Consider the following 27,040-nt stretch of genomic DNA (forward strand, 5'->3'; position numbering starts at 1 on the left):
CCATAATTACACAGCTGTAGGAATCCTTCAGTTTTCCCACTCCACACCTGTCCCTCCTCCACAGAATAAGTGACACTGTCTTTCAAAGCAGATGCTACACCCACACCATTATTGGTAAACAAACCTCAATGCTTGTAATGGTGTTGCACTGTCACCCACTGTTGTAGTGTCCCACTATAGCTTCTGCTATCGCCAGGGAACCCTTCATGTGCTCATGCTATTCTCAGAAGCAAGAATCCATACAATGTTCATCATTCGACAACAGCAAAGCCAGCAGTACAGAATTCACCTGGTCAGAGTACAGAGATGATGCTATGAGTACAGTAGCCAAGTATAGCTTTCACCATGCTGGCAAAGGTGTGCTGGCCACTTAGTCAGTACTCGTTATGGGTGCTCATGCAAGAAGCACTATGTCGGCGGAAGCAGCTTTGGTTGCGCACACAGGCAACACAGTCCTTAATTCAGCAAGTGTGGTGGATTGGGCCTTGCTGCTCCTAAATGTGTTGCAGACGAGACACCAGTCTCACAAGCAAATGACACAGTGACTAGCTGCAACTGGCATTTCAGAGGGTTCTGCGACCACAACTGTGGTTACTGAAAGTCTTACATTCCTGAAAGGGTTAATCCTGGCTGGGAACCAGATATGGAGGTGGACGTGACCACAAAGGAACAACTTGACATGGATCCATCCTCGAGGAAGTGTCCTGTGGCAGCTTCTGAGGATATCTCCACTAAGAAATCTGCTGCCCTCAAAAAGCAAGGTGCCTAAGGTGCGCACAAAGAAGAAGTCCTCTGCCATGGGCACGAAGGCCACCAAGGGTGACCTTCCCACCAAGGACAGGTTCCGAGTGCCGAACAGGAAGCACACTGCCAGGGCAGCTGTGCCCACACAGGTACAGCCATTACCAACTGCAAACTGGTATGTCACGTTCACTGACATGCCAACTGATGACAATATCACACAGCCAAGTAGACCAAAGACAGTCGCACCTCCTCCCATTTTAAAAAAATGGTTGAGCATTTTTTTAAAGTTTTCAAGAGCAGATCAGCCTAAATCTTCTGTCGTTATTAAAACAGTGGGCCAAGACACTTTTAAGGTCACCGTAAAATCATGAGAGGCTTACGATGTGGCTATGGGTGTGGCTAAGCCCCAAGGTCTGCCAGACTATACTCACTCATCTCAACCACTCAGGCTACTCAAGATAGTGTTCCACAAACTACCTTTCCAAATTGACCCTGCCCACCTCAAAAAGGAGCTGGAAGAAGTAAGTTCTGGCATCAGGGTGGTCTGCTGCATGAAAATGCTGCATGCAAATAAACAGACCTCGCTATTTAAGGTTACTTGATTGACAACATAGAAAACAGTAAAGTATTCCAGCTGAAAAACATTGCAAAAATCACTGGAATACAGGTTTAAAAATAACATGGCAAGGGCCAGAGGGCACAATGTTTTTGGTGTCAAGGCCTAAACCATGTAGCTAAGATCTGCACTATGCTGTCCAAATGCATAACATGTGCTGAGCCGATGAAAGTCTTGAGTGCAAAGCAAAGCCAGAGGAAAAGAACCTGTGCTAAAAGCACTTTGCTAGCTATCGTGGATGTGACACTTCCTGAAAGGCCGACACTAAGCAGCATGCCAATAACAATCCGGCCAGACAAGTTACTCCTGGCCTTAGTTTTAGTAATATCACGAGGGGAAAGGGTATACACCCCCCACCCCCACTCCGGTCAGGCTCTATTGACACAACTTCATATGGAAAAGTGTGCAAATGGTTGTTGCTTGCCCACCAACATAAATAATGCTGGCCAATGGGCTGGGACTGGATAGGGAATACCTGGCTACCTCCTCCATTAGCGAAGTCGCTACCGGGCGCGGATCAAATAGGGAGCGCTTGGCTGCCCAACAAGCTGTGGTAAACATTTATGGGAATGAACCAGAGAGGGAATGCCTGCGAAACATAAACACTTCCGCAAATGAGGAAACGGGTGATAACCATGAGGACTTAGGAAATGAGCTCCACTCTATTGTAAAAACAGTCAAAGCGTTGCTCCAGACTTTTCCCACTGTGCTTGAGATGGCAATGCAGACAGCCCTTTTGGCCAACCACAAGAGGCAACATAGGTGCACCATTCATAATACAGTCCATGGCCTAACCCCATGCACATGGAATGCATGCAGCATATGTCCACAGGTAGGAGAGTTCCGGCAGTTCCTTCGTGATGAGACAGTTGACATCTGCCTCATCCAGGAAATCTTCCTAAAACCTTAAGACCTAGCTGGAACACGATACTGTACAGGTCCCACAACTAGCAACAACAGAGGCCACTGCTATTGCAGGAGAAACAATGTCAGGTCGGATTACATTTATCTCAGTTTATCGGCCACCTGGAAGACCACTAAAACCAAGATATGTTGAAGCATTACTGTCTCTCCATGGTAAACCTTTTGCTGTGGGAGACTTTAATGCAAAAAACCCTGAGTTGCATTCAAGAGTAATAAATAATAGTGGTCACTGTCCACTGCGTGTAGTTCGCCAGCACAATGCGGTAGTCTTAGGGCCATGTGACCCGACACATTACTAAAACAACGCACACGGCTGCTCTGATGTGCTCAACATTGCAGTGATGAGGGGAGTGGGACACCTCACTACTACCACAAGTTGAATGGCCCTCTTGTCAGACTACCTGCTGGTAATTTTCAACATAAGACATTAACGGCGTGGAGTCACCAGAATGATGTTGGCAGCTATGAAGGGTAAATTGGGAACAGTTTAGAGAGGAGCTACAAGACTCTCTTGCTGCCATCCGAGACTCTGATATCCTCAGTGCAGACAAGACATTGCGACAGCTAACAGTGGACACTCTCCGAGCTGTAGACACTATCACACCAAGGGGTACACAAAGGCCTCCTGACAGATAAGCTCAGCTAGTCCCTGGGATATTGCAGGCCTTTTCAGATAAAAATAGGCTTTTCCACAAATGGCAAATTACACACAATCCTGCCACCAAATGCCACCTAAACTGGCTGCATCATGCAATAAAGGTGGCAGTGGAAAACCACTGAAATCCAAGACTGGGAAGATAAAGTAGCCATGCTTTGTGTTGAAGATGGCTCTGCCTGGTGAATAACTAAGCAGTTACCAAGGAAAGGGCACCATCTTCCTCCTCTGAAAGTCAGCAGGCGGGTTGTCTGCAAGTCTGACAGCAAGGCTAATGTCTTGACTGACAGCTTTGTGAACAACTTCACACCAATACAGGATAATACAGATGAAGAGTACACACAAACTGTACAAAAATGGCTGCCCATTTCCCTTGCAGACTACATAGGTGATGCCATTGATCCCGTCGCTGAGGGGAAGTAGATGTCCAACTTCGCTCCCTAAATATCAGGAAGGCCTACGGCTGTGACCAGGTGGAAGCTCTTATGCTGAAACAACTGGCACCAGATGCACTGAGGTCTATCACAAATGCCTTCAACTATGTTCAGTGGACTGGCAACCACCTCTCTGTATGGGAAGACACGGAGGTGGTTGCCTTTCCCAAACAAGGCAAAGACGTGAGGTTTCCACAAAGCTATAGGCTGATTAGTCTGCTCCCTGTTGTATCTAAGGTATTCGAAAAAATTTATATCAAATGGTTCATGGAGCATATGAACAGGGAGGGGTTGATTCCCACAAAGTAGTTCGGTTTCCAGCATGGCCACAGCATGCAACACCATCTACTGCATGTTGTTGAGGACATGGTAGGAGACCTGGAGCATCGAGAGTACTCAGGGGTGGTATTTCTTGACACCTCCAAGGCCTTTGACTGCATTTGAAATGGGTGCCTCTACAATTTTTTTGTACTGGGGGTTCCGACACCGCATGTCAGACTCATCATGTCATACCTGTGTGACCTGGCTTTTCACGTTCATGTGGCAGGTGGCCTATATGTGCAGGAGTGCTGCAGGGGTCGTTTCTCAACTCCCTGATTTACAGGAGGCAATTTGTCAAAATGTTGCCACTGAATGATGCCTTGACTCAGCTGATAATTCAAGAAGCCTTCAAAGATTTTATTTCTTCTCCCAGAACTTGAATTCCCTTTCCGTTTTTCTCCTCAGCTTCTCTTATTGCTCGCTTAATGTACAGACTGAGTCACTTTGTGTGTGTGTGTGGGGGGGGCTAATGGAATGAAAGACAGATCTGTCCCATACATACCTGAAGTTGGGTGCTTGGCATCAAGTCACAAGTGGTGGTAATTATTTCCCATTTTAGTGTTGGACTGAGGCAGGTTACAGAGGATTTAGGTTCACTATGTAGAGGCTTTACTAAGGAAGATACCGTGGTTGTTGTGGGTGGGCCGGGCAACAGTATTGACAGAGATCCGGGGTACAGCATAGTGTGTGACCTGGCAAAGATTGCATCAACATCGAGTCATACCAGTGTTGGGTTTGTGTTGGTTCTGGAGTGCCACGACCGACCCCATTTGAGCTCTTCTGTCAGGAGAGTTAATTTGGAGTTGGAACGGCTACTTGGATCTGGTGCAGGGTCACACATTGGTGTGGTTCCTGTTGATTCACTCTGTAGGTGGAACTATACTAGACGTGGCCTACACCTCAACCAGAAAGGGAAGGGTAAACTGGCTGGGCTGATAGCAGGAAATTTAAAGGGGGGAGGAACTACATCTCATGGTGGAAACTCTTTTTTAGTGTAGGATCAGTGTCCAGTGGGAAACTCAGCCAGGCAAGTACTAAAGATGTTAAAAAAGTTCAAGATACTCAAAAAAGTAAAGTGAAAAATAAAGTTAGTATATTTCATCAAAATATTGGGGGATTGAAGAATAAAACTGATGAACTTCTGCTTTGTTTAGAAGATATAGAAACTGAGAATGTAATAGATGTACTATGCCTGTCTGAGCATCACATTGTCACTGATATGCAAAAGGTTAGCATCAATGGGTACAAATTAGCTGCACATGTAAGTAGAGATAATATGATGAGAGGAGGACTTGCCATATATGTCAAAAGCTTCCACAGTGTAAAAAATTTAGAAACTAAAAAATTTTGTGTAGAGCAACATGGAAGCATGTGCCACTGAACTAAAACTAAATGATGGCACTTTCATAATTGTAACAGTGTATAGGTCCCCCTCAGGGAATTTCCAGCTATTTCTAGAAAACTTGGATGCTTTGTTGTGCTATCTGTCAGACAGGGGGAAGCAAATTATCATTTGTGGGGATTTCAATGTTGATTCCCTGAAAGAGTGTAATAGGAAGAATGACCTTGCAGTATTACTCAGTTCTTTCAATTTGAGCTCCCTCATTGATTTTCCTACTCGGATAACAAAGAACAGCAGGACATTGATAGATAACTTTTTTATAGACCAAGATAAGTTTAAGGACATAAATGCTTATCCTGTTGAGAATGGTCTTTCAGTTCATGGTGCACAGCTAGTTACAGTACATGACATAGCTCCATGCAGCATATCAAATCAGAATTTCAAAGCAGTGCATTCAATTAACAATATAAATATTGCAAACTTTACGGAAAGCCTACAGCAGCTAGACTGGGATGAACTGTACAAGGAACCCGATGCAAACTTGAAATATAACTTATTTCGCGATACATTTTTAAGGGTATTTGAAAATTGTTTTCCCACGAAAATAGTTAAACATAATTCCAATAAAACATATAAAAAACCTTGGCTAACTAAAGGAATAAGAATATCCTGGAACCGTAAAAGAGAACTGTATCTAACAGCAAGAGGGAGTACTGACCCCGAAATTGTTCAATATTATAAAAACTATTGTGCAGTACTAAGAGAAGTTATTAAAAAGTCCAGAAGCATGTGTATCATGTCTGAGATCAGTAACTCCGATAATAAAATTAAAGCAATTTGGAATATTATTGAAAAGGAAACAGGGCAACCAAGAGCACAGGAAGACTTTAGTGCCATAAAACTGAATGACAAGTGTACTAACAAACAATCAGAAATTGAAAATCTTTTCAATAATCATTTTTTAAGTGTTGTGGAGAAAATAGGATCTAGATCTTCACTAGAAGAGGCAAGGCTACTAATAGAAGAGGCCATATCTGTGCAGTTTGAAACAACTGTATTTCCACCAACCTCTCCCTCTGAAATCAGTAAAATAATAAACTCACTGAAAAGTAAAAGCTCTTACGGAATTGATGGAATTTCCAGCAAGGTAGTTAAAGCTTGTTCCCCACAGATAAGTAGGATTCTCAGCCACGTATGTAATAGCTCTTTGGAGCAGGGTGTTTTCCCCGATAAGACTGAAATATGCCATTGTAAAACCATTGCATAAAAAGGGGGATACGTCGGATGTCAACAACTATCGCCCAATCTCTCTTCTGACAGCTCTATCAAAAATTTTTGAGAAAGTAATGTATTCAAGAGTAGCCTCCCATATTTGTAAAAATAAAGTACTAACAAAATGTCAGTTTGGTTTTCAGAAAGGCTTTTCAACAGAAAATGCTATATATGCTTTCACTGATCAAGTATTAAATGCTCTGAGTAACTGGACATAACCCATTGGTATTTTTTGCGATCTCTCAAAGGTCTTTGATTGTGTAAATCATGGAATTCTTTTAGATAAGCTAAATCATTATGGTTTGAGGAGGGCAGTGCACAAATGGTTTAATTCATACTTAACTGGAAGAAAGCAGAAAGTTGAAATAAGTGGTTCATGTAATGTTAAAACAACAGCTGATTCCTCAAACTGGGGGGCTATCAAGTACCATACGGGGTTCCACAGGATTCGGTCTTAGGTCCTTTACTGTTCTTGATATACATTAATGACTTACCATTCCACATTGATGAAGACGCAAAGTTAGTTATTTTTGCTGATGATACAAGTATAGTAATAACATCCAAAAACCAAGAACTAAGTGATGTAATTGTAAATGATGTTTTTCACAAAATTATTAAGTGGTTCTCAGCAAATGGACTCTCTTTAAATTTTGATAAAACACAGTATATACAGTTCCGTACAGTAAATGGCACAACTCCAGTAATAAATATAGACTTTGAACAGAAGTCTGTAGCTACAGTCAAATTTTCAAAATTTATAGGTGTGTCCATTGATGAGAGGATAAACTGGAAGCAACACATTGATGGTCTGCTGAAATGTCTGAGTCCAGCTACGTATGCTATTAGGGTTATTGCAAATTTTGGTGATAAGAATCTCAGTAAATTACTTACTATGCCTACTTTCATTCACTGCTTTCGTATGGCATCATATTCTGGGGTAATTCATCATTGAGTAGAAAAGTATTCATTGCTCAAAAACGTGTAATCAGAATAATTGCTGGAGCCCACCCACGGTCATCCTGCAGACATCTATTTAAGAATCTAGGGATCCTCACAGTAACCTCACAGTATATATATTCACTTATGAAATTTGTTGTTAATAATCCAACCTAGTTCAAAATTAATAGCAGTGTGCATAGCTATAACACCAGGAGAAAGGATGATCTTCACTATGCAGGGTTAAATCTGACTTTGGCACAGAAAGGGGTAAATTATGCTGCCACAAAAGTCTTTGGTCACCTACCAAACAGCATCAAAAGCCTGACAGATAGCCAACCAACATTTAAAAATAAATTAAAAGAATTTCTAAATGACAACTCGTTCTACTCATTGGCTGAATTTTTAGATATAAATTAAGGGAGGGGGAAAAAAACCAACTTAAACATTAGTGTCACGCACTATTTTGTGTAATGTAATATCTTGTACAGACATCGTTTATTAAACTGACACATTCCACATCATTACGAAGTGTTGTATTCATGATCTATGGAACAAGTATTAATCTAATCTAGACTACATCCATACAAATGCCTTTGGGATGGCCAGTGACCCTGACATTTTTCAGAGCATTTTAAAGCAACTCATTTGGCCCATCCTTTCTTGTGTGAACTATCCAGATGGTGGTATGATAACTGATCGTAAACGCCAAGGAAATTTGAATTATTTACACATTTTCACATTTTCTCTAGTATTTATTTCTGGGAAAAAGGCAGCAGCACCCCAACACAGTCACATTTAGAAGCAACTGACAACTATGATAAGGAAGAGCTCCTGTTTTTCCTGGGAGATGTTAACTGCCTTGTGTGTTTTACATCTCGAATAGCTGAGATTTCATACCTCTGAGAACAACTGTCAAAAAAGGTGAACAATTTGACAGGTCACTTGGTTTCCAGCAGTTCAGGAGTGCACTAAATCAAAACTTTATCTGCCATCATAACCCGGAGACTTTCTGAAGATGTTTAGATCATGTGGTGTAGCAGCTGTCCCATTACAAAGAGAGAGAGTAAAATAATAATAAAACCAATTCCCAAATCACATTTCGGATTGCTTATGCAATTACAGGTTAAATGATAGGAGACATGGGTCTGTACATCAATTAATTAAGAAGCTGACAAATTGTTGTTGTTGTTGTGGTCTTCAGTCCTGAGACTGGTTTGATGCAGCTCTCCATGCTACTCTATTCTGTGCAAGCTTTTTCATCTCCCAGTACCTACCGCAACCTACATCCTTCTGAATCTGCTTAGTGTATTCGTCTCTTGGTCTCCCTCTACGATTTTTACCCTCCACGCTGCCCTCCAATACTAAATTGGTGATCCCTTGATGCCTCAGAACATGTCCTACCAACCGATCCCTTCTTCTGGTCAGGTTGTGCCACAAACTTCTCTTCTCCCCAATCCTATTCAATACTTCCTCATTAGTTACGTGATCTACCCATCTAATCTTCAGCATTCTTCTGTAGCACCACATTTCGAAAGCTTCTATTCTCTTCTTGTCCAAACTATTTATCGTCCATGTTTCACTTCCATACATGGCTACACTCCATACGAATACTTTCAGAAATGACTTCCTGACACTTAAATCAATACTGGATGTTAACAAATTTCTCTTCTTCAGAAACGCTTTCCTTGCCATTGCCAGCCTACATTTTATATCCTCTCTACTTCGACCATCATCAGTTATTTTGCTCCCCAAATAGCAAAACTCCTTTACTACTTTAAGTGCCTCATTTCCTAATCTAATTCCCTCAGCATCACCCGACTTAATTAGACTACATTCCATTATCCTTGTTTTGCTTTTGTTGATGTTCATCTTATATCCTCCTTTCAAGACACTGTCCATTCCATTCAACTGCTCTTGCAAGTCCTTTGCTGTCTCTGACAGAATTACAATGTCATCGGTGAACCTCAAAGTTTTTATTTCTTCTCCATGAATTTTAATACCTACTCCGAATCTTTCTTTTGTTTCCTTTACTGCTTGCTCAATATACAGATTGAACAACATCGGAGAGAGGCTACAACCCTGTCTTACTCCCTTCCCAACCACTGCTTCCCTTTCATGTCCCTCGACTCTTATAACTGCCATCTGGTTTCTGTACAAATTGTAAATAGCCTTTCGCTCCCTGTATTTTACCCCTGCCACCTTTAGAATTTGAAAGAGAGTATTCCAGTCAACATTGTCAAAAGCTTTCTCTAAGTCTACAAATGCTAGAAACGTAGGTTTGCCTTTCCTTAATCTTTCTTCTAAGATAAGTCGTAAGGTCAGTATTGCCTCACGTGTTCCAGTGTTTCTACGGAATCCAAACTGATCTTCCCTGAGGTTGGCTTCTACTAGGTTTTCCATTCGTCTGTAAAGAATTCGTGTTAGTATTTTGCAGCTGTGACTTATTAAGCTGATAGTTCGGTAATTTTCACATCTGTCAACACCTGCTTTCTTTGGGATTGGAATTATTATATTCTTCTTGAAGTCTGAGGGTATTTCGCCTGTTTCATACATCTTGCTCGCCAGATGGTAGAGTTTTGTCAGGACTGGCTCTCCCACGGCCGTCAGTAGTTCCAATGGAATATTGTCTACTCCGGGGGCCTTGTTTCGACTCAGGTCTTTCAGTGCTCTGTCAAACTCTTCACGCAGTATCATATCTCCCGTTTCATCTTCATCTACATCCTCTTCAATTTCCATAATATTGTCCTCAAGTACATCGCCCTTGTATAGACCCTCTATATACTCCTTCCACCTTTCTGCTTTCCCTTCTTTGCTTAGAACTGGGTTTCCATCTGAGCTCTTGATATTCATACTAGTCGTTCTCTTATCTCCAAAGGTCTCTTTAATTTTCCTGTAGGCGGTATCTATCTTACCCCTAGTGAGATAGGCCTCTACATCCTTACATTTGTCCTCTAGCCATCCCTGCTTAGCCATTTTGCACTTCCTGTCGATCTCATTTTTGAGACGGTTGTATTCCTTTTTGCCTGTTTCACTTACTGCATTTTTATATTTTCTCCTTTCATCAATTAAATTCAATATTTCTTCTGTTACCCAAGGATTTCTACTAGCCCTCGTCTTTTTACCTACTTGATCCTCAGCTGCCTTCACTACTTCATCCCTCAAAGCTACCCATTCTTCTTCTACTGTATTTATTTCCCCCATTCCTGTCAATTGCTCCCTTATGCTCTCCCTGAATCTCTGTACAACCTTTGGTTCTTTTAGTTTATCCAGGTCCCATCTCCTTAAATTCCCACCTTTTTGCAGTTTCTTCAGTTTTAATCTACAGGTCATAACCAATAGATTGTGGTCAGAATCCACATCTGCCCCTGGAAATGTCTTACAATTTAAAACCTGGTTCCTAAATCTCTGTCTTACCATTATATAATCTATCTGAAACCTTTTAGTATCTCCAGGGTTCTTCCATGTATACAACCTTCTTTCATGATTCTTAAACCAAGTGTTATGATTATGTTGTGCTCTGTGCAAAATTCGACCAGGCGGCTTCCTCTTTCATTTCTGTCCCCCAATCCATATTCACCTACTATGTTTCCTTCTCTCCCTTTTCCTACACTCGAATTCCAGTCACCCATGACTATTAAATTTTCGTCTCCCTTCACAATCTGAATAATTTCTTTTATTTCATCATACATTTCTTCAATTTCTTCGTCATCTGCAGAGCTAGTTGGCATATAAACTTGTACTACTGTAGTAGGCGTGGGCTTCGTATCTATCTTGGCCACAATAATGCGTTCACTATGCTGTTTGTAGTAGCTTACCCGCATTCCTATTTTCCTATTCATTATTAAACCTACTCCTGCATTACCCCTATTTGATTTTGTGTTTATAACCCTGTAGTCACCTGACCAGAAGTCTTGTTCCTCCTGCCACTGAACTTCACTAATTCCCACTATATCTAACTTCTACCTATCCATTTCCCTTTTTAAATTTTCTAACCTACCTGCCCGATTAAGGGATCTGACATTCCACGCTCCGATCCGTAGAACGCCAGTTTTCTTTCTCCTGATAACGACATCCTCTTGAGTAGTCCCCGCCCGGAGATCCGAATGGGGGACTATTTTACCTCCGGAATATTTTACCCAAGAGGACGCCATCATCATGTAATCATACAGTAAAGCTGCATGCCCTCGGGAAAAATTACGGCTGTAGTTTCCCCTTGCTTTCAGCCGTTCGCAGTACCAGCACAGCAAGGCCGTTTTGGTTATTGTTACAAGGCCAGATCAGTCAATCATCCAGACTGTTGCCCTTGCAACTACTGAAAAGGCTGCTGCCCCTCTTCAGGAACCACACGTTTGTCTGGCCTCTCAACAGATACCCCTCTGTTGTGGTTGCACCTACGGTACGGCTATCTGTATCGCTGAGGCACGCAAGCCTCCCCACCAACGGCAAGGTCCATGGTTCATGGGGGGGAGGGGGGGGGGGGGCTGACAAATTAATTTACTTATTTCAGCATTAAAAATAATTTTCCCTAGCCAACTGAAGCCACCGATAGCTTGCCAAAGTACAGAATTGTCAAATGGATAGGGAGAACCAACTATTGCGATCACCAATCATTTAAATACTCACCATGACTTAAATCTCCCGAAGTTTCAGTGACCATTAGTTTCAAATGCAAGGCAAGGCAACACCTACACAGGGAGAGCAACCCTTCCTACAATCAGTGAGTTAGTGTCAATCCCACCCCTCTTCCCAAGACCTCCAACCTGTGCATGGATGGGCCACATCACTCCTCGGCAGAAACCCCAGTTAATCTTTTGTTCTCAGCAGAAGCACACAGTTGTGTGACATTCGAGGTTGCACAACTGCTGAGAGGTGCCCCCTCGGTCTCAGTTCACTGTTGACCCCAGTAGGAATAATTTTGACTTGCACTAGTGCAGTAGTTGCCAGTTTTTTCCCACTATATGTGTTGCATTTCCACCGTCTTGGAAGCAACTGTATGCAATGTCATCCAGCTTTAGTCAAGATGTTCACAGTAGAAAGCTTGTAGCACATCTGTCCATGATTAATCTTCAAAGTGATTTGCACCATGAGGAACTAGCTTCACGGTACAATGCTAGAGTGGTCATCACAATTCATGATATGACCCATTATGCATACTTGGAACTGAATGGCAGCCACAGCCACAGCCGACCACTACAGAAAATCAAAGAAGAATCTTGAGAATTTCGAATAAAGAATGAATTCTTTATTCGAAATTCTCAAGATTCTTCTTTGATTTTCTGGTCTATACTTCCTTTAGCTTTAAATAAATACATAAAAAAGAGAAAAAAGAAAAATTGGTTATTCCAAATTCACCACATGAGTCACACCATGCTGCCCTGCCAAATCCTTTATGTTGAACTCTACTCTGGCAGTAGAACTTGTGGAGCCCCCTCTTAGGGGCTTCAAGGACCAGCCAAAACACATAATGAAGATGACTGGTATAAATGTACAAACATGGAGAGAATGCACCCTGGACCACTTAGTGTGGAGAAACATTATGTTCACCACTGTCCTCTTGTTCGAAGGAGAACACCACAGTCATGAAGAGGCCATGTGACATTCAAGAAAGCTGTCAGTTACAACCCTTCTGCACCAACTGTTCAGGGCAATTTGTGTAGATGCATGTTTTATGGCAGGAATTATCTGTTCAGTCATCAGAAAAAACTCATAAGATGAGCTGAAATGCTCGCTACATGCAGGAAAAAGTTATGCATACTTGGAACTGAATGGCAGCCACAGCCACAGCCGACCACTACATGTTTTTCTGTTGCTGTTTTCTTTATGGAGACCCAGCTATCTGCTGGACTTTGTTTTCTATAATTTGTTTACATTTAAAAATAGCAAAATGGCCTACAAAACACTTCACAATTAAAAGGAGCAGTATTTTCACCACGTCCATGGTTTCGCAGAAAGTTGTCTTTTCTTGTAATCCTGCCAGATGTGTCAATGGATCAATCAATACAATTATGCACACATCAGGTGAGGTCAATAGGAGAGATGCAGACTGATACTCTTGCAGGTACCAGGTCTCACAGGTAAACAACAGCATCATATTTAATGGCTGCCGTGGACTGTTTATCAGCCTCACTTGTTTCAGCTTGTAGATGTGTACCACACGATCTTCAGTGGTCTTATTTACAATGAGCTTGCAATACTTTGTTGTTTTCTGGACATTAATATGGACTATATTATTCCCAGTTGCCCACATTCGGCCTGAACACAGACATGTCTGTTTTCCAAATGTGGTGTGATCTCTGTTCAACTGGATGTTGTAGATGAGTGTGCAGTGTTAGCTTGAATGAGTGGTTCACCCTATGGTGCTTCCCATCCTGATGAAAAAGTTAGTGTTCTCCAGCATTAACATTTGAGTTACTTAGTATACCACCTGACAGCTGTAATTGCAAAGAGGTATTCACTTCTAGATGTACTTGCTTTTGTTTGTTTCAAGAAGAGTCAGGAATAGTATTTTCTGTGAATTATTTGTACTTGGATGGTGTTAAATAAAACTTGTACTGTTGAAGAAGCAGGCATGTGACAGTTTTCTCCACTCAGTAAGTTCTTCATGTACCAACTGTGTCACAACTTTGTCAACAAAATCCAACATCAAAACACTTCACCATACAATTCTGACCCTGAGATGCAATTATTTATTTTGAGCTCTCTCTTAGAAAACAGTTGCCACATGATAAGTCAACACTGTTGTTCTCACTAGGACCACTCTGTTCATTCATATCTCCCTTACCTGACACGATAAATTGTTTTATTTCATAGTTAATGTTCAGCAATGCTCAAGGTTTATTAATGACTGTAATTTTTAGAGTAGAAATCTGGATGAACTGTGTTACTTCGAAATTAAAAGCAGATGCATTTGTGCAGAACCTGTGAGCAATTTTCCAAGGATGCGCCTTTCAATTTTTTACACTACTTCTTCACTGGTATGACAAATACTTATAAAGAAAGGGGGATAGGGTACAAAGATGAAGAATAAATGAATCAAAGATGTAAATACATTGAGATGAGAGAACTCTTTGGATACCTCCTAATATAATGTCGGATCTCCTTTTGACGGCATACTGCAGTAGCTTGAGGTGGCGTGGACTCAAAAAGTCGTTGCAAATCCCCTGCAAAACTACTGGGTTATACTGCCTTTATAGCTGTCTATAACTGTGAATGTGTTGCTGGTGCAGGACTTTGTGCACAAACTGACCTCTTTAACAAGTAACTTAAAGGTTTGATGGGATTCATGTTAGGTGCTCGAATTGTTCAGAATGTTCTTTAAACCATTCATGAACAGTTGTGGCCCAGTGACATGAGGCACTGACATTCACAAAAATTCCATCGTTCTTTGGGGATATGAAGGCCATGAATTGCTGTAAATGGACTCCAAGTAGCCAAACACAACCATTTACAATCTATGATAGTTGAACCAGAGGACCCAGTCCATTCCATGTAAACACAGCCCAAGCCATTATGGAGCCACAATCAGCTTACATAGTGTCTTGTTGACAATCTGGCTCCACAGCTTCATGGGGTCTGCACCACATTCAGACCCTAGCATCAGCTCTTACCAACTCAAATCAGGTCTCATATGACAAGCCCATGGTTTTCCAGTTATCTATGGTTCAACCAATAAGTCCAGGAGAGATGTTTGCAGGTAATGTTGTGCTGTTACCAAAGACAATCAAGTCAGTCGTTTACCACCATAGCCCACTAATACCAAATTTCATCACAGTACTGTATGTAAATGCTACTGCTGTCATCAAGTGAAAGCTGTCGACCACTGCACTGTCCATGTGAGAGATAATGCTTGAAATTTGGTACTCTCCTGACACTATGGACCTCAATTATTCAATTCTCTAATGATTTCCAAAATGGAATGTCCCATGTGTCTTTGCTCCAACTAGTATACAGCATTTGAAGTCTGTTAATTCCCATCATGTGGCAATAATCAGATCAAAAACCTTTTCACATGAATCATCTGAGTGCAAATGACAGCTCTGACACTGCACCGCCCTTTTATACCTCGTGTACATAATACTACTACCATATGTATGTGTGTGTATTACTGTTCTGCGACTTTTGCCACCTTGGTGTAGAGCATGAATGCATCTTTCACAACAGGTGTAGTTGAACTACAATTTGGGGCAAAGCCTAGATACATTTGACGCAGCCCTTTCAAAAAAATGTGTAAAATATTTATACATAAAATTATAATCATAAAGCAAAAATTGTATTGGGAGTATAGCAGCATAAATGACTTCTAAATATACAGCATTTAACTAGAAAGGGATGAAACAGATCATAAGAGGTAAAGGTGGCACAGAATTTTGATGAACTTGTCAATTAAAGTATATTTCTATGGAGAAAATTATTTTTATGGTGGTGATTCTAAAGACTGTGAAGTTACTTACCCTCTGTATTCAATGTACTTGTATATGCATCCAGCCATTCCCATTGCCACTAGTGCATAATACCAGCTTGTCATAAACATGACTGCTATGCAGAGTGACAGTCCAAGAAATGACAGTGACCTGGTAAAAAATAAATATCACAAATCAGAAGGGAAATGTGGAACATATTATCCACAATTCTATAGCTACTTCTCTAGCTATCACAGCAGCTTGCAGTACCATAATTTGTCTCCATCCTAACACATTTGTAGTTGTTGTACACTGAACACATCTGACACATGTGACCTAATTTCTCTAATTTTACCTTTTGGAACCCAGCATGACCAAGATATGACAGTGATACATTCTCCGACATCAACAAAGATGGGCAATTTTAACCAAAGTCCTTTTCATTGCACAAGAAGCCTTTAATATTCTCTCTCTAGACAAAATTTGCTCCACATCCTGTTAACATTTTTTCTCTGACTAAACGTACAAGGTCTGTACAAAAAATTCTAGAACTTTGTCCACAAAATTTTCCTATGCTTACCTTTTACTTACTGTGTATGATCTCCTTCAAAATACTCTCCTCCACAGTTGATGCATCACTTGTAATGCCATTTCTACCTCCAGAAGCAGTCTTGGTATGCCCCTTACTGAAATGCACAAAGTGCTAATTTTCGGGTATCTCTTCTATCATTGTAAATTTTCATCATTCCAAAAGTGACTTCAACCTCAGAAATAAAAGAAAAGTCCACAGGATCCACATTGTTCTCATTTTCACAATCGAAAAGCTCTTCAAAGGTTGTGAAGCAAAGATCTTTCTGGTCTCACTAATGAGCTGTGGGACGGACTTGGTGGCAACACAATGCGTTCCAAGATGCTGTGCCAGTACTTCATGACATGATCCAACTGAAATGTTGCATTCCTCTGCAATATCTTGGCAGTGAGACTTTGACTGGTGCACATGATTTCATTGATGATCCTGATATGAACATTGTCAGTACACGTTGGAGTGTGTGCTGAATGAGGGTCATCTTTAACTTCCATCAGGCCATTTTAAAACCGTGTGAACCATTTGTAACACTGAGTAAGGCTTAAGCACTCATTGCCACAGGCTTTCTGCATCATTTGATGCGTCTGTTAAGGTGTTCTTGAATTTCACACAATTTAATGCAGACGCATTGCTCCTCTAACTCTGTCATCTCGAAATTCACAAACTGTGCACCACAACATTCTACTCAATACAGCACTAAACAATAACTAATAGACATAAAACAATGAAACTTGTGGCAGTTAAACAATAAACACAGGCATGGACAGATACCAACCACATTTTGCACCAACACACCACTGGCACGAAACTATGAATGTTCTGGAATTTTTTGAACAGACCTCATATAAATTATGTATCAGCTGGGTTTTCACAGAACATAACACAGTATTTTGTACTGTGAATATATTGTATGTAACTTACACTGGGCCCTTCAATGAGATGCATTTTTAACAAATTTTTTTCTCACCAGAAGCTTCATTTATATAATCACTGTAAATTTTAAGTTGTGACTCCATGATATTGTACATTTTTGTACCTAACTTAAGCTTAATTTATGTAAATCACTATAACTTTTAAGGTGTGGCTCCATGATATTGTATTCACGTATCTGACTTTAGTGTTTTACTACAGATGATGTACTCATAAAATATACAAAGAAGAGCCAAAGAAACTAGTACACCTGCCTAATATCATGTAGGACCCCGTGAGCATGCAGATGTGTCATGGACTCAACTAATATCTGAAGTAGTGCTGGAGGGAACTGACACCATGAATCCTGCAGGGCTGTCCATAAACCCATGAGATTACGAGGGGGTGGAGATCTCTTCTGAACAGCACATTGCAAGGCACCCCAGATATGCTCAATAATGTTCATGTCTGTGGAGTTTGGTGGCCAGCAGAAGCATTTAAACTTGGAAGGGTGTTCTTTCAGCCACTCTGTAGCAATTCTGGATGTGTGAGGTGTCACATTGTCCTGCTGGAACTGCCCAAGTCAGTCAGAATGCGCAATGGACATAAAAGTATGAAGGGACCAGACAGGATGATTACGTACATGTCGCCTGTCGGAGTCATATCTGGACATACCAGAGGTCCCACATCACCCCAACTGGCAACCAGACAGGATGCTTACGTACATGTCGCCTGTCGGAGTCATATCTGGACATACCAGAGGTCCCACATCACCCCAACTGTACAAGCCACACACCATTAAAGAGCCTCCACCAGCTTAGAACAGTGCCCTGCCGACATGCAGGGTCTATGGATTCATGAGTTTGTCTCCATACCCGCACATGTCTATTTGCTCAATACAACTTGAAATGAGACTCATCCGACGAGGCGACTTGTTTCCAGTCATTAACAGTCCAACGTCAGTGTTGTCGGGCCCAGGTGAGGCGTAAAACTTTGTGTCATGCAGTCATCAAGGGTATACAAATGGGCTTTGGCTCCAAAAACCCATACTGATGATGTTTCTTTGAAAGGTTTGCACGCTGACACTTGTAGATGGCCCTGCATTTAAATCTGCAGCAACTTTCAGAAGGGTTGCACCTGTCACGCTGAACGATTCTCTTCAGTCATCGCTCATCCTGTTCTTGCAGGATCTTTTTCTGGTGGCAGCGATGTCAGAGATATAATGTTTTATCGGATTTCTGATATTCACAGTACACTCGTGAAATGGTCATATGGAAAAATCCCCACTTCATTGCTACTTTGGAGATTGGAGATGCTGTGTACCATCGCTTGTGCACTGACTATAACACCATTTTCAAACTGCACTTTAATCTCGAAAACCTGCCATTGTAGCAGCAGTAACCGATCTAACAATTGTGCCAGACACTTGTCTTAAATAGGCATTGCCAACTGAGGTGCCACATTCTGCCTGTTTACATATATCTATGTTAGAATATGCATGCCTATACCAGTTTCTTTGGTGATTCAGTGTACATTCTCCTAAAGAGAAACAACAGTATCATATGATACCCAATGTTAATCTGTAAAGTAATAACAATGATATTTTTGGCCTTGATTGCAAGAAACAGTGGTTATGTGTGAATGGGAGTTGTGAATGTGTGTGTGTGTGTGTGTGTGTGTGTGTGTGTGTGTGTGTTTTGTCTACTTTAGAAGGAAGTGTTTTGGCTGAAAGTTCACATTTGGCAAACTTTTTGTTGTGCCTGTCTGTGACTCAGAATCTTGTCCATACAGTGAGTAGCAATCTGCCCTTTTTATAATATTTCATCTGTTCTCTAATTGACAAGAAGTTCCAAATGCTCTGCAGTTCTATGGTAGAATACTGTAGGATTTATTTATTAGTTGAATTAGTTATGGTAAAAGCAACAAAGCATATCCGAGTAACAGAATCTATACCAAATTCTACATGGCATAGTTTGGCTGAAAGACATCATATCTTGCCTGACATCCACATCCCAATTCCAGTTATATCCAAGATCAACACTGCCACCAATTGTGTCACTGAATCCACTGCAAAATTTTATCCTCAAATCAAACTATGATCCCACTCCTTTGCTGCATAACAACCTTCTAAATGGTACAATGGAACCTCAATTAACCATCACTTCTGAGACCAGGGGATGGTCAGAATGCTAACAAGGTCGGACAACCATAAGAGAACGAAACAAGTCATTTACAGAGCTCAAAATGATGTATTAAATAAAAATTAAACAAGAAAATTACATTTCCACATGCGGGGCAAAAGCATAGTTTTTATATGACCTTGTTTAACTTCAGACTCAGAAGGATGGCTTGGGGCGTTATCTAGCAGTACAGTTGCACAGGGTTGCAGGTTTTGGATTTCAAGTATTTTCTAACAGCCAGAACAAATGCATCAAAAACAGTTCTTTAAAGAGATCACAATTCATCCAAGCACTTTTTTGAGCTTTGTAATGAATGGTAAGTGCTGACATGTCTATGTTTCTTAAGGTTCTTGGTTTCTTAGATTTTATGATCACCACTTACGTTGCTGCATGTTGCAATGGTCAGGCTGTTCTATGCTAGTGTTGTGCCTGTAGCTATTGCACTCTTTGAGGCAGAATTTTAGTTCATCTCAGTCTTGTTAATGTTGTATAATTCATCAGCTACATACCGCGTCCGGCCATCCTGATTTAGGTTTTCCGTGATTTCCCTAAATCGCTCCAGGCAAATGCGGGGATGGTTCCTTTCAAAGGGCACGGCCGACTTCCTTCCCTAATCCGATGAGACCGATGACCTTGCTGTCTGGTCTCCTCCCCCCAAAACAACCAACCAACCATCAGCTACCAGTTTATTTTCTGACACTGGTTTTTCAATTTTTTCAACAACCTGCCTATATGTGTTATCATCAGCAGAAAGTTTTTCACCTGAAAAGCAACTTGCCTAATATCGTGATGATTTTTCCACCAGTGAAGCCTACACTCACGTGCTTCTAATTAGTGACAGGAGTAAAATTGATCACTAACACTGGCATGCTGTTCTGCGCAGAATGCAGGTCAATGATTCAAGGAGTCAGTTAATTGAAGGTCAGAGGATTGAGGTTCTACTCTACTTAAAACATAAGGCAGTGGCAGTTGCTGAGCACCAGCCAGTCTTTAGGACTAAATTCTTTAACTTATTGCAAAAAGTCTGGTTTCTGCAAAGACTAAATTGTTTTTCATCTATTCACACACTTTACCCCACTGCAATCCAGCGCCATTTGTGGCTTATGTCTTCTCCAATCGACAAATCATTTCCCAGCATGGAAATTGCGCATACCACAAGTCCAGATTCATACTACAGTAGTTTGAGGAGTATACAGTGTATTTGAGATGATTTACTAATCTCAAGATTTCTTTTTTATTAGGCTTCATACTTGTGTGAAATCATAACAGAGAACCTAATAATCATTTCTCAATCTGGAAGTTTTTGATCAGTGCATGGAGAGCTGGTGTCAATCTATTTCTGGGATTATTCAATTTAATGACAAACTTTAGCTGTTTTGTGTGATTCAGAGAAAACAAAGCTGAGTTTTAAGTGGGTAATGGTTACATTCTGGCTGATCAGTGTATTACAAAACCATTATAAAAATTTCTAACCAATTTGCCTAAAAGTGAATGTGAACATATTACACCAGAAAACAATTTTTAAGGCAACATTAAACTACATGATTTCATCTTCTGTGAAATGTATTGCTCAAGTTACCACGTAAATCACACTTTTAAAAGTCTAATAACATACCCGTATAATCTATGAAACATAGCATAACTGAGCCTTTAAGGAAAAATTGTTCGTTACTAACCAGTGATAGTACTTAAATCTCGGTCTCCAGTTAGGTGTGCGAAGAAGTGTTTGTAGCGCACAAGCAAGGTTGACAAATCCATAGCACATTAGGAAAAACATAGAGAGCAGAGGTGCAAGATAATCAACATTTCCCAATAAAATACCACACTGGCAGATGAGCACCGTCAGAACTAGTGCTCGTGTAGGTTCACCACGACTAGATGACACAGCAAAAGGTGCTAGGAAAGGGATGATTCCATCTTTCGCGATTGCCTGAAAACACCAAGAAAAGCAGATTGGTTAATAAGAATCACACACAGAGAGAGAGGGAGTGAGAGGGGGAGGGAGGGCGAGAGGGAAGAGGGGGGAAGGAAAGAGGGGAAAGGGAGGGGGGGGGGGGAGAGAGAGAGAGAGAGAGAGAGAGAGAGAGAGAGAGAGAGAGAGATGACAATTCATTGTGAATATTTGCAAATACTAAAGCCCAGAGAATTAGGGTGTCAATTGCTAATTTCATTTCATAGTTAATGATAATGTATAACCTACATTAATGCCAGTATCAAGCATAATACAGAGACAGACACTTACACTGAAAAAAGATTTCTTCTAGCTTTACATAATGTAAGGGCATAGGAATAAATGTAATACTATAAACATGTATAATGACTAAAAAGCATGTGTAATGAGTTCATTAATAATGACACCATTTAGGTAAAATATGAGACCAGTAATACATTTTACAACAATTATGAATTTGTCAATCCTTCTAGTTCTTGTGTGGAATAAAAACATGGACCATCAGAACTCTGAAGAAGAATAAAATGAAGATGAAATTGGTACTATCATACTGAGCAGATAGGTACAGTATGAAATTATGAGTTATTAAAGAAAAATCTATGGAAGATCCTTACCCAAAGAAGGGGCAGGTTAATGGGACATGCGCTATTGCATCCAAGAGAAGTCACCTAATCCCATAGGGAGCAGTACAGGAAAAAGTAATAGGGGCTGCCCAAGACTAGAATACATTAGAAGACATTATGGAAAATATGGTAACACAAAGTTCTGGCAAAATATAAATAATTTAGGAGTAATGCTAACCTCTCAGCAAATAGTAGAGGTATTTTGTCGTTTGACAGGTACATAAACAGGCCTGAAAACATCTGGTGTTGTGGGAAGGATCTGGATGGCAATGAATGTAAACCGGCCACTGAAGTCAGGCATGTTGTGCTCAGCAATGTATTGTGTGTTCTGTAACTGGGTGATCAACATTACTCTTGGCCACAGACTGGCAGTGGCCCCTCATTTGAGTGCACAGTTGGTTTGTGGTCAAGCCCATGTAGAACACTGTGCATAAATTACAGCAGGGCATGACATGGCTTCTTTTGCTGTCAAACTGTGTGCAAGAGCAGAGTTGACCAAAACATGGTGGAACATGCTAATGAGCAAAACATGTTCGATTTCATGGCTGCTTCACAGCCCCTGCCATCTGGATCACTTCCCCCAATATCATATTTGTTGAATTAGCTATATAGGAGTTGTCCTTGCAACAAATCCTTTGTTTCTCTAATCCTCCTTGTCACAAATTCCAAAGCTCCTGCCTCACAGCCATCTCCATCCTGCCACAGTACCCGAACTTCACTCTGCTTACAACCACACCTGCTTCCTTGCAGTCTCCCCTTCAACTTTTCTGTCACCCACTCCCAATCCACTACTCCATGTCATCAGCATCATCATCACCATACATAGCACAAACTCACCAATGCCAGTGTCTATGTGTCCAATTCCTATCCCATATGCCTACTGCCTCTTCCTCCTATACTCCTATCATGTGTAACTCCTGCCTCCCTCTGTATCACCTATCACACTTCTCCAAAACTCTGCTTCCTTTCTTCCCTCTCCCACTCCACCCAACCTGGTCCCTCATCCTAATCAACCTGCAGAACTGCAGTTCCAGTACTGTGTATACAGCCTGCACAATGTAGCTGTGCTGATGTGTGTGCACGTTTACCCTAGCTAGAAAACTGATTCACACACAAGGTAGCAAGTTTTGCAGGCGTTTTGGTGTGCATGCTACAACTCAATGCCTGTCCATACAGTACATTGCTGCCTTTACTCCTAGAAAATGATGAGTACAATGGGTATGGATAAAGATGAGTTCAAGAGAGGAAACAGCAGCAGCATACCAGTCAAAAGGCAGCTAACAGATGCCAAAATATGTAGTTCAGAGCTTGCAAAGGCTTTCCACTCTTATATGTATAAAATATGATGACACACAAAAATAGATGTTATCATTGGTAATTTCATGGAGTTAAAACTTGACAGTAAATTGTGTTGGGATGAGTATACTACAGAACTGCTGAAATTCATTAACAAAACTTTGTTTAAATGTATATATTAATAGACATAGGTGAAATTAAAAAAGCTGGCATACTTTCTTCGCTTTCGTTCCAAGTCATAAAGCATCATTTTTGGGGAAATTTATCTTACAATTTTCCAGGTCCAAAGGTAAATAATATAAACTATTTGTATAGCGTAAATTCCGGAACATCTTGCAGAAGCCTGTTCAGAGAATTCTGCTTGCTTCTCTCAGTATATTCATTCCTCAATCAAATGTGCCTCTTTCAAATGGACACCTCCATTTATGGAATAGTTAAGTTTATGGAATCATTATGAAGAATAAGAATAATTTTCATAAAGACTTAAAGTAGCTCACTTTGCTACACAAAGGTGACCATCATTCAGGAACGCACATTTTTTTTTTTAAATTTATCTACTCATGAATTGCAGTTTAAGAGGGCTAAAATATTTACTGGTAATCAATTACTTCAATTCAGTAATTGTATAGCATAACTAACTGATGTACTTATTATTAGCTAACTCTCACAACAAAAATGTTTTCTAACACCTAACTTTTGCACAGCTTCAATGCAGTAATGTTATATGTGTAAATAAGCCTTACAAACTGATTTTATTTTTAAGATACTCAGCTGCAATGATCTTAGAATCAAATTAGGCGTTGAAGTATGTATATTTGTAACATTTATGGCAAACTTTTTAATTTAATATCTAAATGTAGCAATGTACAAATATTATGACTTTCAAAGAAGGGCAGCACATTTTGTATTATTGCGAAATCTGGGAGTGTGTGTCAGTGAAATGATACAAGATTTGGGCTGGACATCATTGAAAGAAAGGCATTTTTCACTGTGATGGAATCTTCTCACAAAATTACAATCACCAACTGTCTCCTCCGAATATAAAAATATTTTGTCGACACCGACCTACATATGGAGAAAACAATCACCATGATAAAATAAGGGAAATCAGAGCTTGTACGTAAAGATATAGGTGTTCGTTCTTTCCGTGTGCTATACGAGATTGAAATAATAGAGAATTGTGATGGTGGTTTGATGAACCCTCTGCCAGGCTCTTAAATGTGATTTGCAGAGTATCCATATAGATGTAGATGTAGATCCTTAGATGTAGATGTAGATCCCTCAGGACTATCATACCTAGGATATGTGCAAGGTCTGGTAATTCTACCAGATGCATTAATGGATTGATTGATATAATCACACATACATCGGGTAGACTCATTAGATGCAGTGCAGAGTGAATCATCTGCTGGCACCAGGACATGGGGGTAACCAACAGCAACTGATTTAAGTACTATTTTAGTCCCTCTCAACTCACTGATGTGCACTACATGTTCTGCAGTGGACTTATTTATGATGACCTCATTACACTTGGCTATTTCCTGGACCCTGTTATTCACAACTGTCAACGTTTGGCTTGAACATGATATATTTTTCCTAATACAGTTCACTCTCCATTCTTTGCTCTAGTGCATTTTGTGCCTAACGTGAGAGCACAATCAGCGTGTGCATGCAATGAGAGAGTGGTTCATATTACAATGCTCCCATGCTGACAAAGTTATGGTGTTCTCCGACACTAATGTTTGAGTTATTAAGTAAGGGTGCTTTAATTAGCCTGGGGTATTCACCGATAGAAGACGTTGCTTTTTTTGGTTCAAAAAGAGTCTATTATTTTCTCAAAACTGTTTATACTTAACTGGCATTTAATAAAATGTGTTGCTGAGGAAGAAGGCATGCAACAGTTTTCTTCATTCAATAAGTACTTCTTGAATCAATTATTACACAACTATGTCAGCAACATGCTCCTCCTCTACAGTTCACCATTCAAGTCAAGCCCTGGATGGGATTTGTTACTTAATGCACTCTCTTAGGGAACAGTTATCATATGATAGTCAATACAGTTTCCCTAACTAGCAGCACTGATTGCTCATCTCACTGACTTGGCCCAATAAATTGTTTTGTTTCAGTGCTAAGTGTTCAGCAGTTTACAAAGTTTATCAATGACATTATATATTTTATAAGAAAAATCTAAATGCACTGTTTTACTTAGAAAGTAAAAGTAGATGGATTTGTGTAGGACCTGCAAACAATTTTCCAAAGATGCATCTTACAATTTTTTCTGTGCTTGTTCATTCGGTATGTCCATATACATATATCATAAAGAGGGAAGTAGAGGGTATAATAAAAGTAAATGAATGAATGAATGTCTCCGTGCTTCTGGTTCACATTCAAATGTTTCCCAGTCAGATATAGTCACAGTGTTATTGTTATTTTATTGTTATCTTATTTAGTAAGTCTCCAGAGTTTTTTAGTGGCCAAGAGGTATCCACCTGCAGAAATCATTGCTCCTGTTTAGCTCACGAAGAGTTACGATCTATACCGGTATTCTATGATTTAGTTGGGGTTCAATAAAACCTATGTTGTTGAAGAAGAAGACTTACAACAGTGGTGTCACAGATAGTTTGGAAGTACAGTTCACCACAAGCCAAAATAGGACATATCAGGCAGAGTGTTACAACTATGATGGACAATCAGTTTTTCAAGCTTTGGAAAACAAAGGCTCAATAAACAGCACAAATTCAAACAGAAGATGTCAGATGAGGCATGTCTACAATGTCTTCTAGAAATTCCAGCTCTCCAGCCATTTAATGAGGCTCAAGAATACTGAGAGGTGTACCAAAAGCATTTAGCATTTAATTTCCAGGCAAGAAATACTAAGTGCCCTTGAGAGACAGTGAGCTATTTTATTACCTACAAACCCACAGCTCTTTCACCTTGTACAGAAACTGGCCCCTTTGTGTGAACCATCTGTACTGCCTCAGCAACAAAAATGCATGTTGTGGCAACTCACTTAAAGAGTTCCTCTAACATCATGTGGCAACTTCAGAGAGTTATGTGTCATAGATTCTGGACCTGTAGAGCCTGAGTAGAAAATGTAAGTTTACATGTTCTTGTGTAAAATCATACACAGAATTCTTAATATGTGACATGGTGATCAGATTAGTGTTGGACAGTGAACTCAAGGATTAAGACATTCAGATCCTTCTTCTGCTAAAATTTTGTGCTAAAATTTTGTGTATTTCCAGTGTTTTTGAGATCTGTCAAGCAGCTCAGACTGTATTTACCACATAATATATCTAAAAACTGTCATCTCAGTCAGCAAATGCAGCATGACCTAGTCCATTTGATGGTGAAACTGCACAAATGTAATACAATTCACATGGAAATGGAGCAGCACCTGTTCGAGTGATTGGCGTCAAAGGCTCCGCCATTGCAGCTTTTGAACTGGATCTCAGCGAAATTTTCATACATTGCTTAGTTATCATGATTGTTTTTATTTACATGTTACACATAGTCACCACATTAAAATGATGTCTTATCTACAGTGTTTTCACGAGGGTCATACAGTAGATGTTTCGTCAGAGCCAACCAAGCTATCAGCAGTTGAGTGTGCCAATGCAAATAAACAACATCGCTCAAGGGTGGCACCACACCACTTTGCTCTGTCAGGGGCCTCAGTCTCCATTATTAAACAGTCTCATGTCTGCAATTGGGGTCTCCACCCTTAACATCAGTAGCAACTAAGCTGCAAACTTCATGAAATTTGGATACCAAGTCCCGTAGTTCTGGCGTTAACACACAAGCAAGCAAGCAGAATGCTTCCCTTCTTTATAGCAGCAGAAGCTTCAG

The 27,040-nt window shown here is 40.4% G+C and overlaps 1 protein-coding gene across 1 annotated transcript in view; it reads right to left on the minus strand.

The window, feature by feature from the left end:
* The window catches only part of LOC124798500 (solute carrier family 12 member 6), a 427,524-nt gene that overhangs the window by 106,620 nt on the left and 293,864 nt on the right, over positions 1 to 27,040 (minus strand). The window contains exons 11-12 of the mRNA XM_047261938.1: positions 20,998 to 21,251; positions 15,698 to 15,817 (exon numbers count right to left, since the gene is read on the minus strand). Of these exons, the coding sequence (XP_047117894.1) occupies positions 15,698 to 15,817; positions 20,998 to 21,251 (374 nt within the window). The remainder of the gene's footprint in view (positions 1 to 15,697; positions 15,818 to 20,997; positions 21,252 to 27,040) is intronic.

Source organism: Schistocerca piceifrons, chromosome 5 (genome assembly GCF_021461385.2).
Source record: "Schistocerca piceifrons isolate TAMUIC-IGC-003096 chromosome 5, iqSchPice1.1, whole genome shotgun sequence".
In the NCBI taxonomy this organism is placed as follows: Eukaryota; Metazoa; Arthropoda; class Insecta; order Orthoptera; family Acrididae; genus Schistocerca; species Schistocerca piceifrons.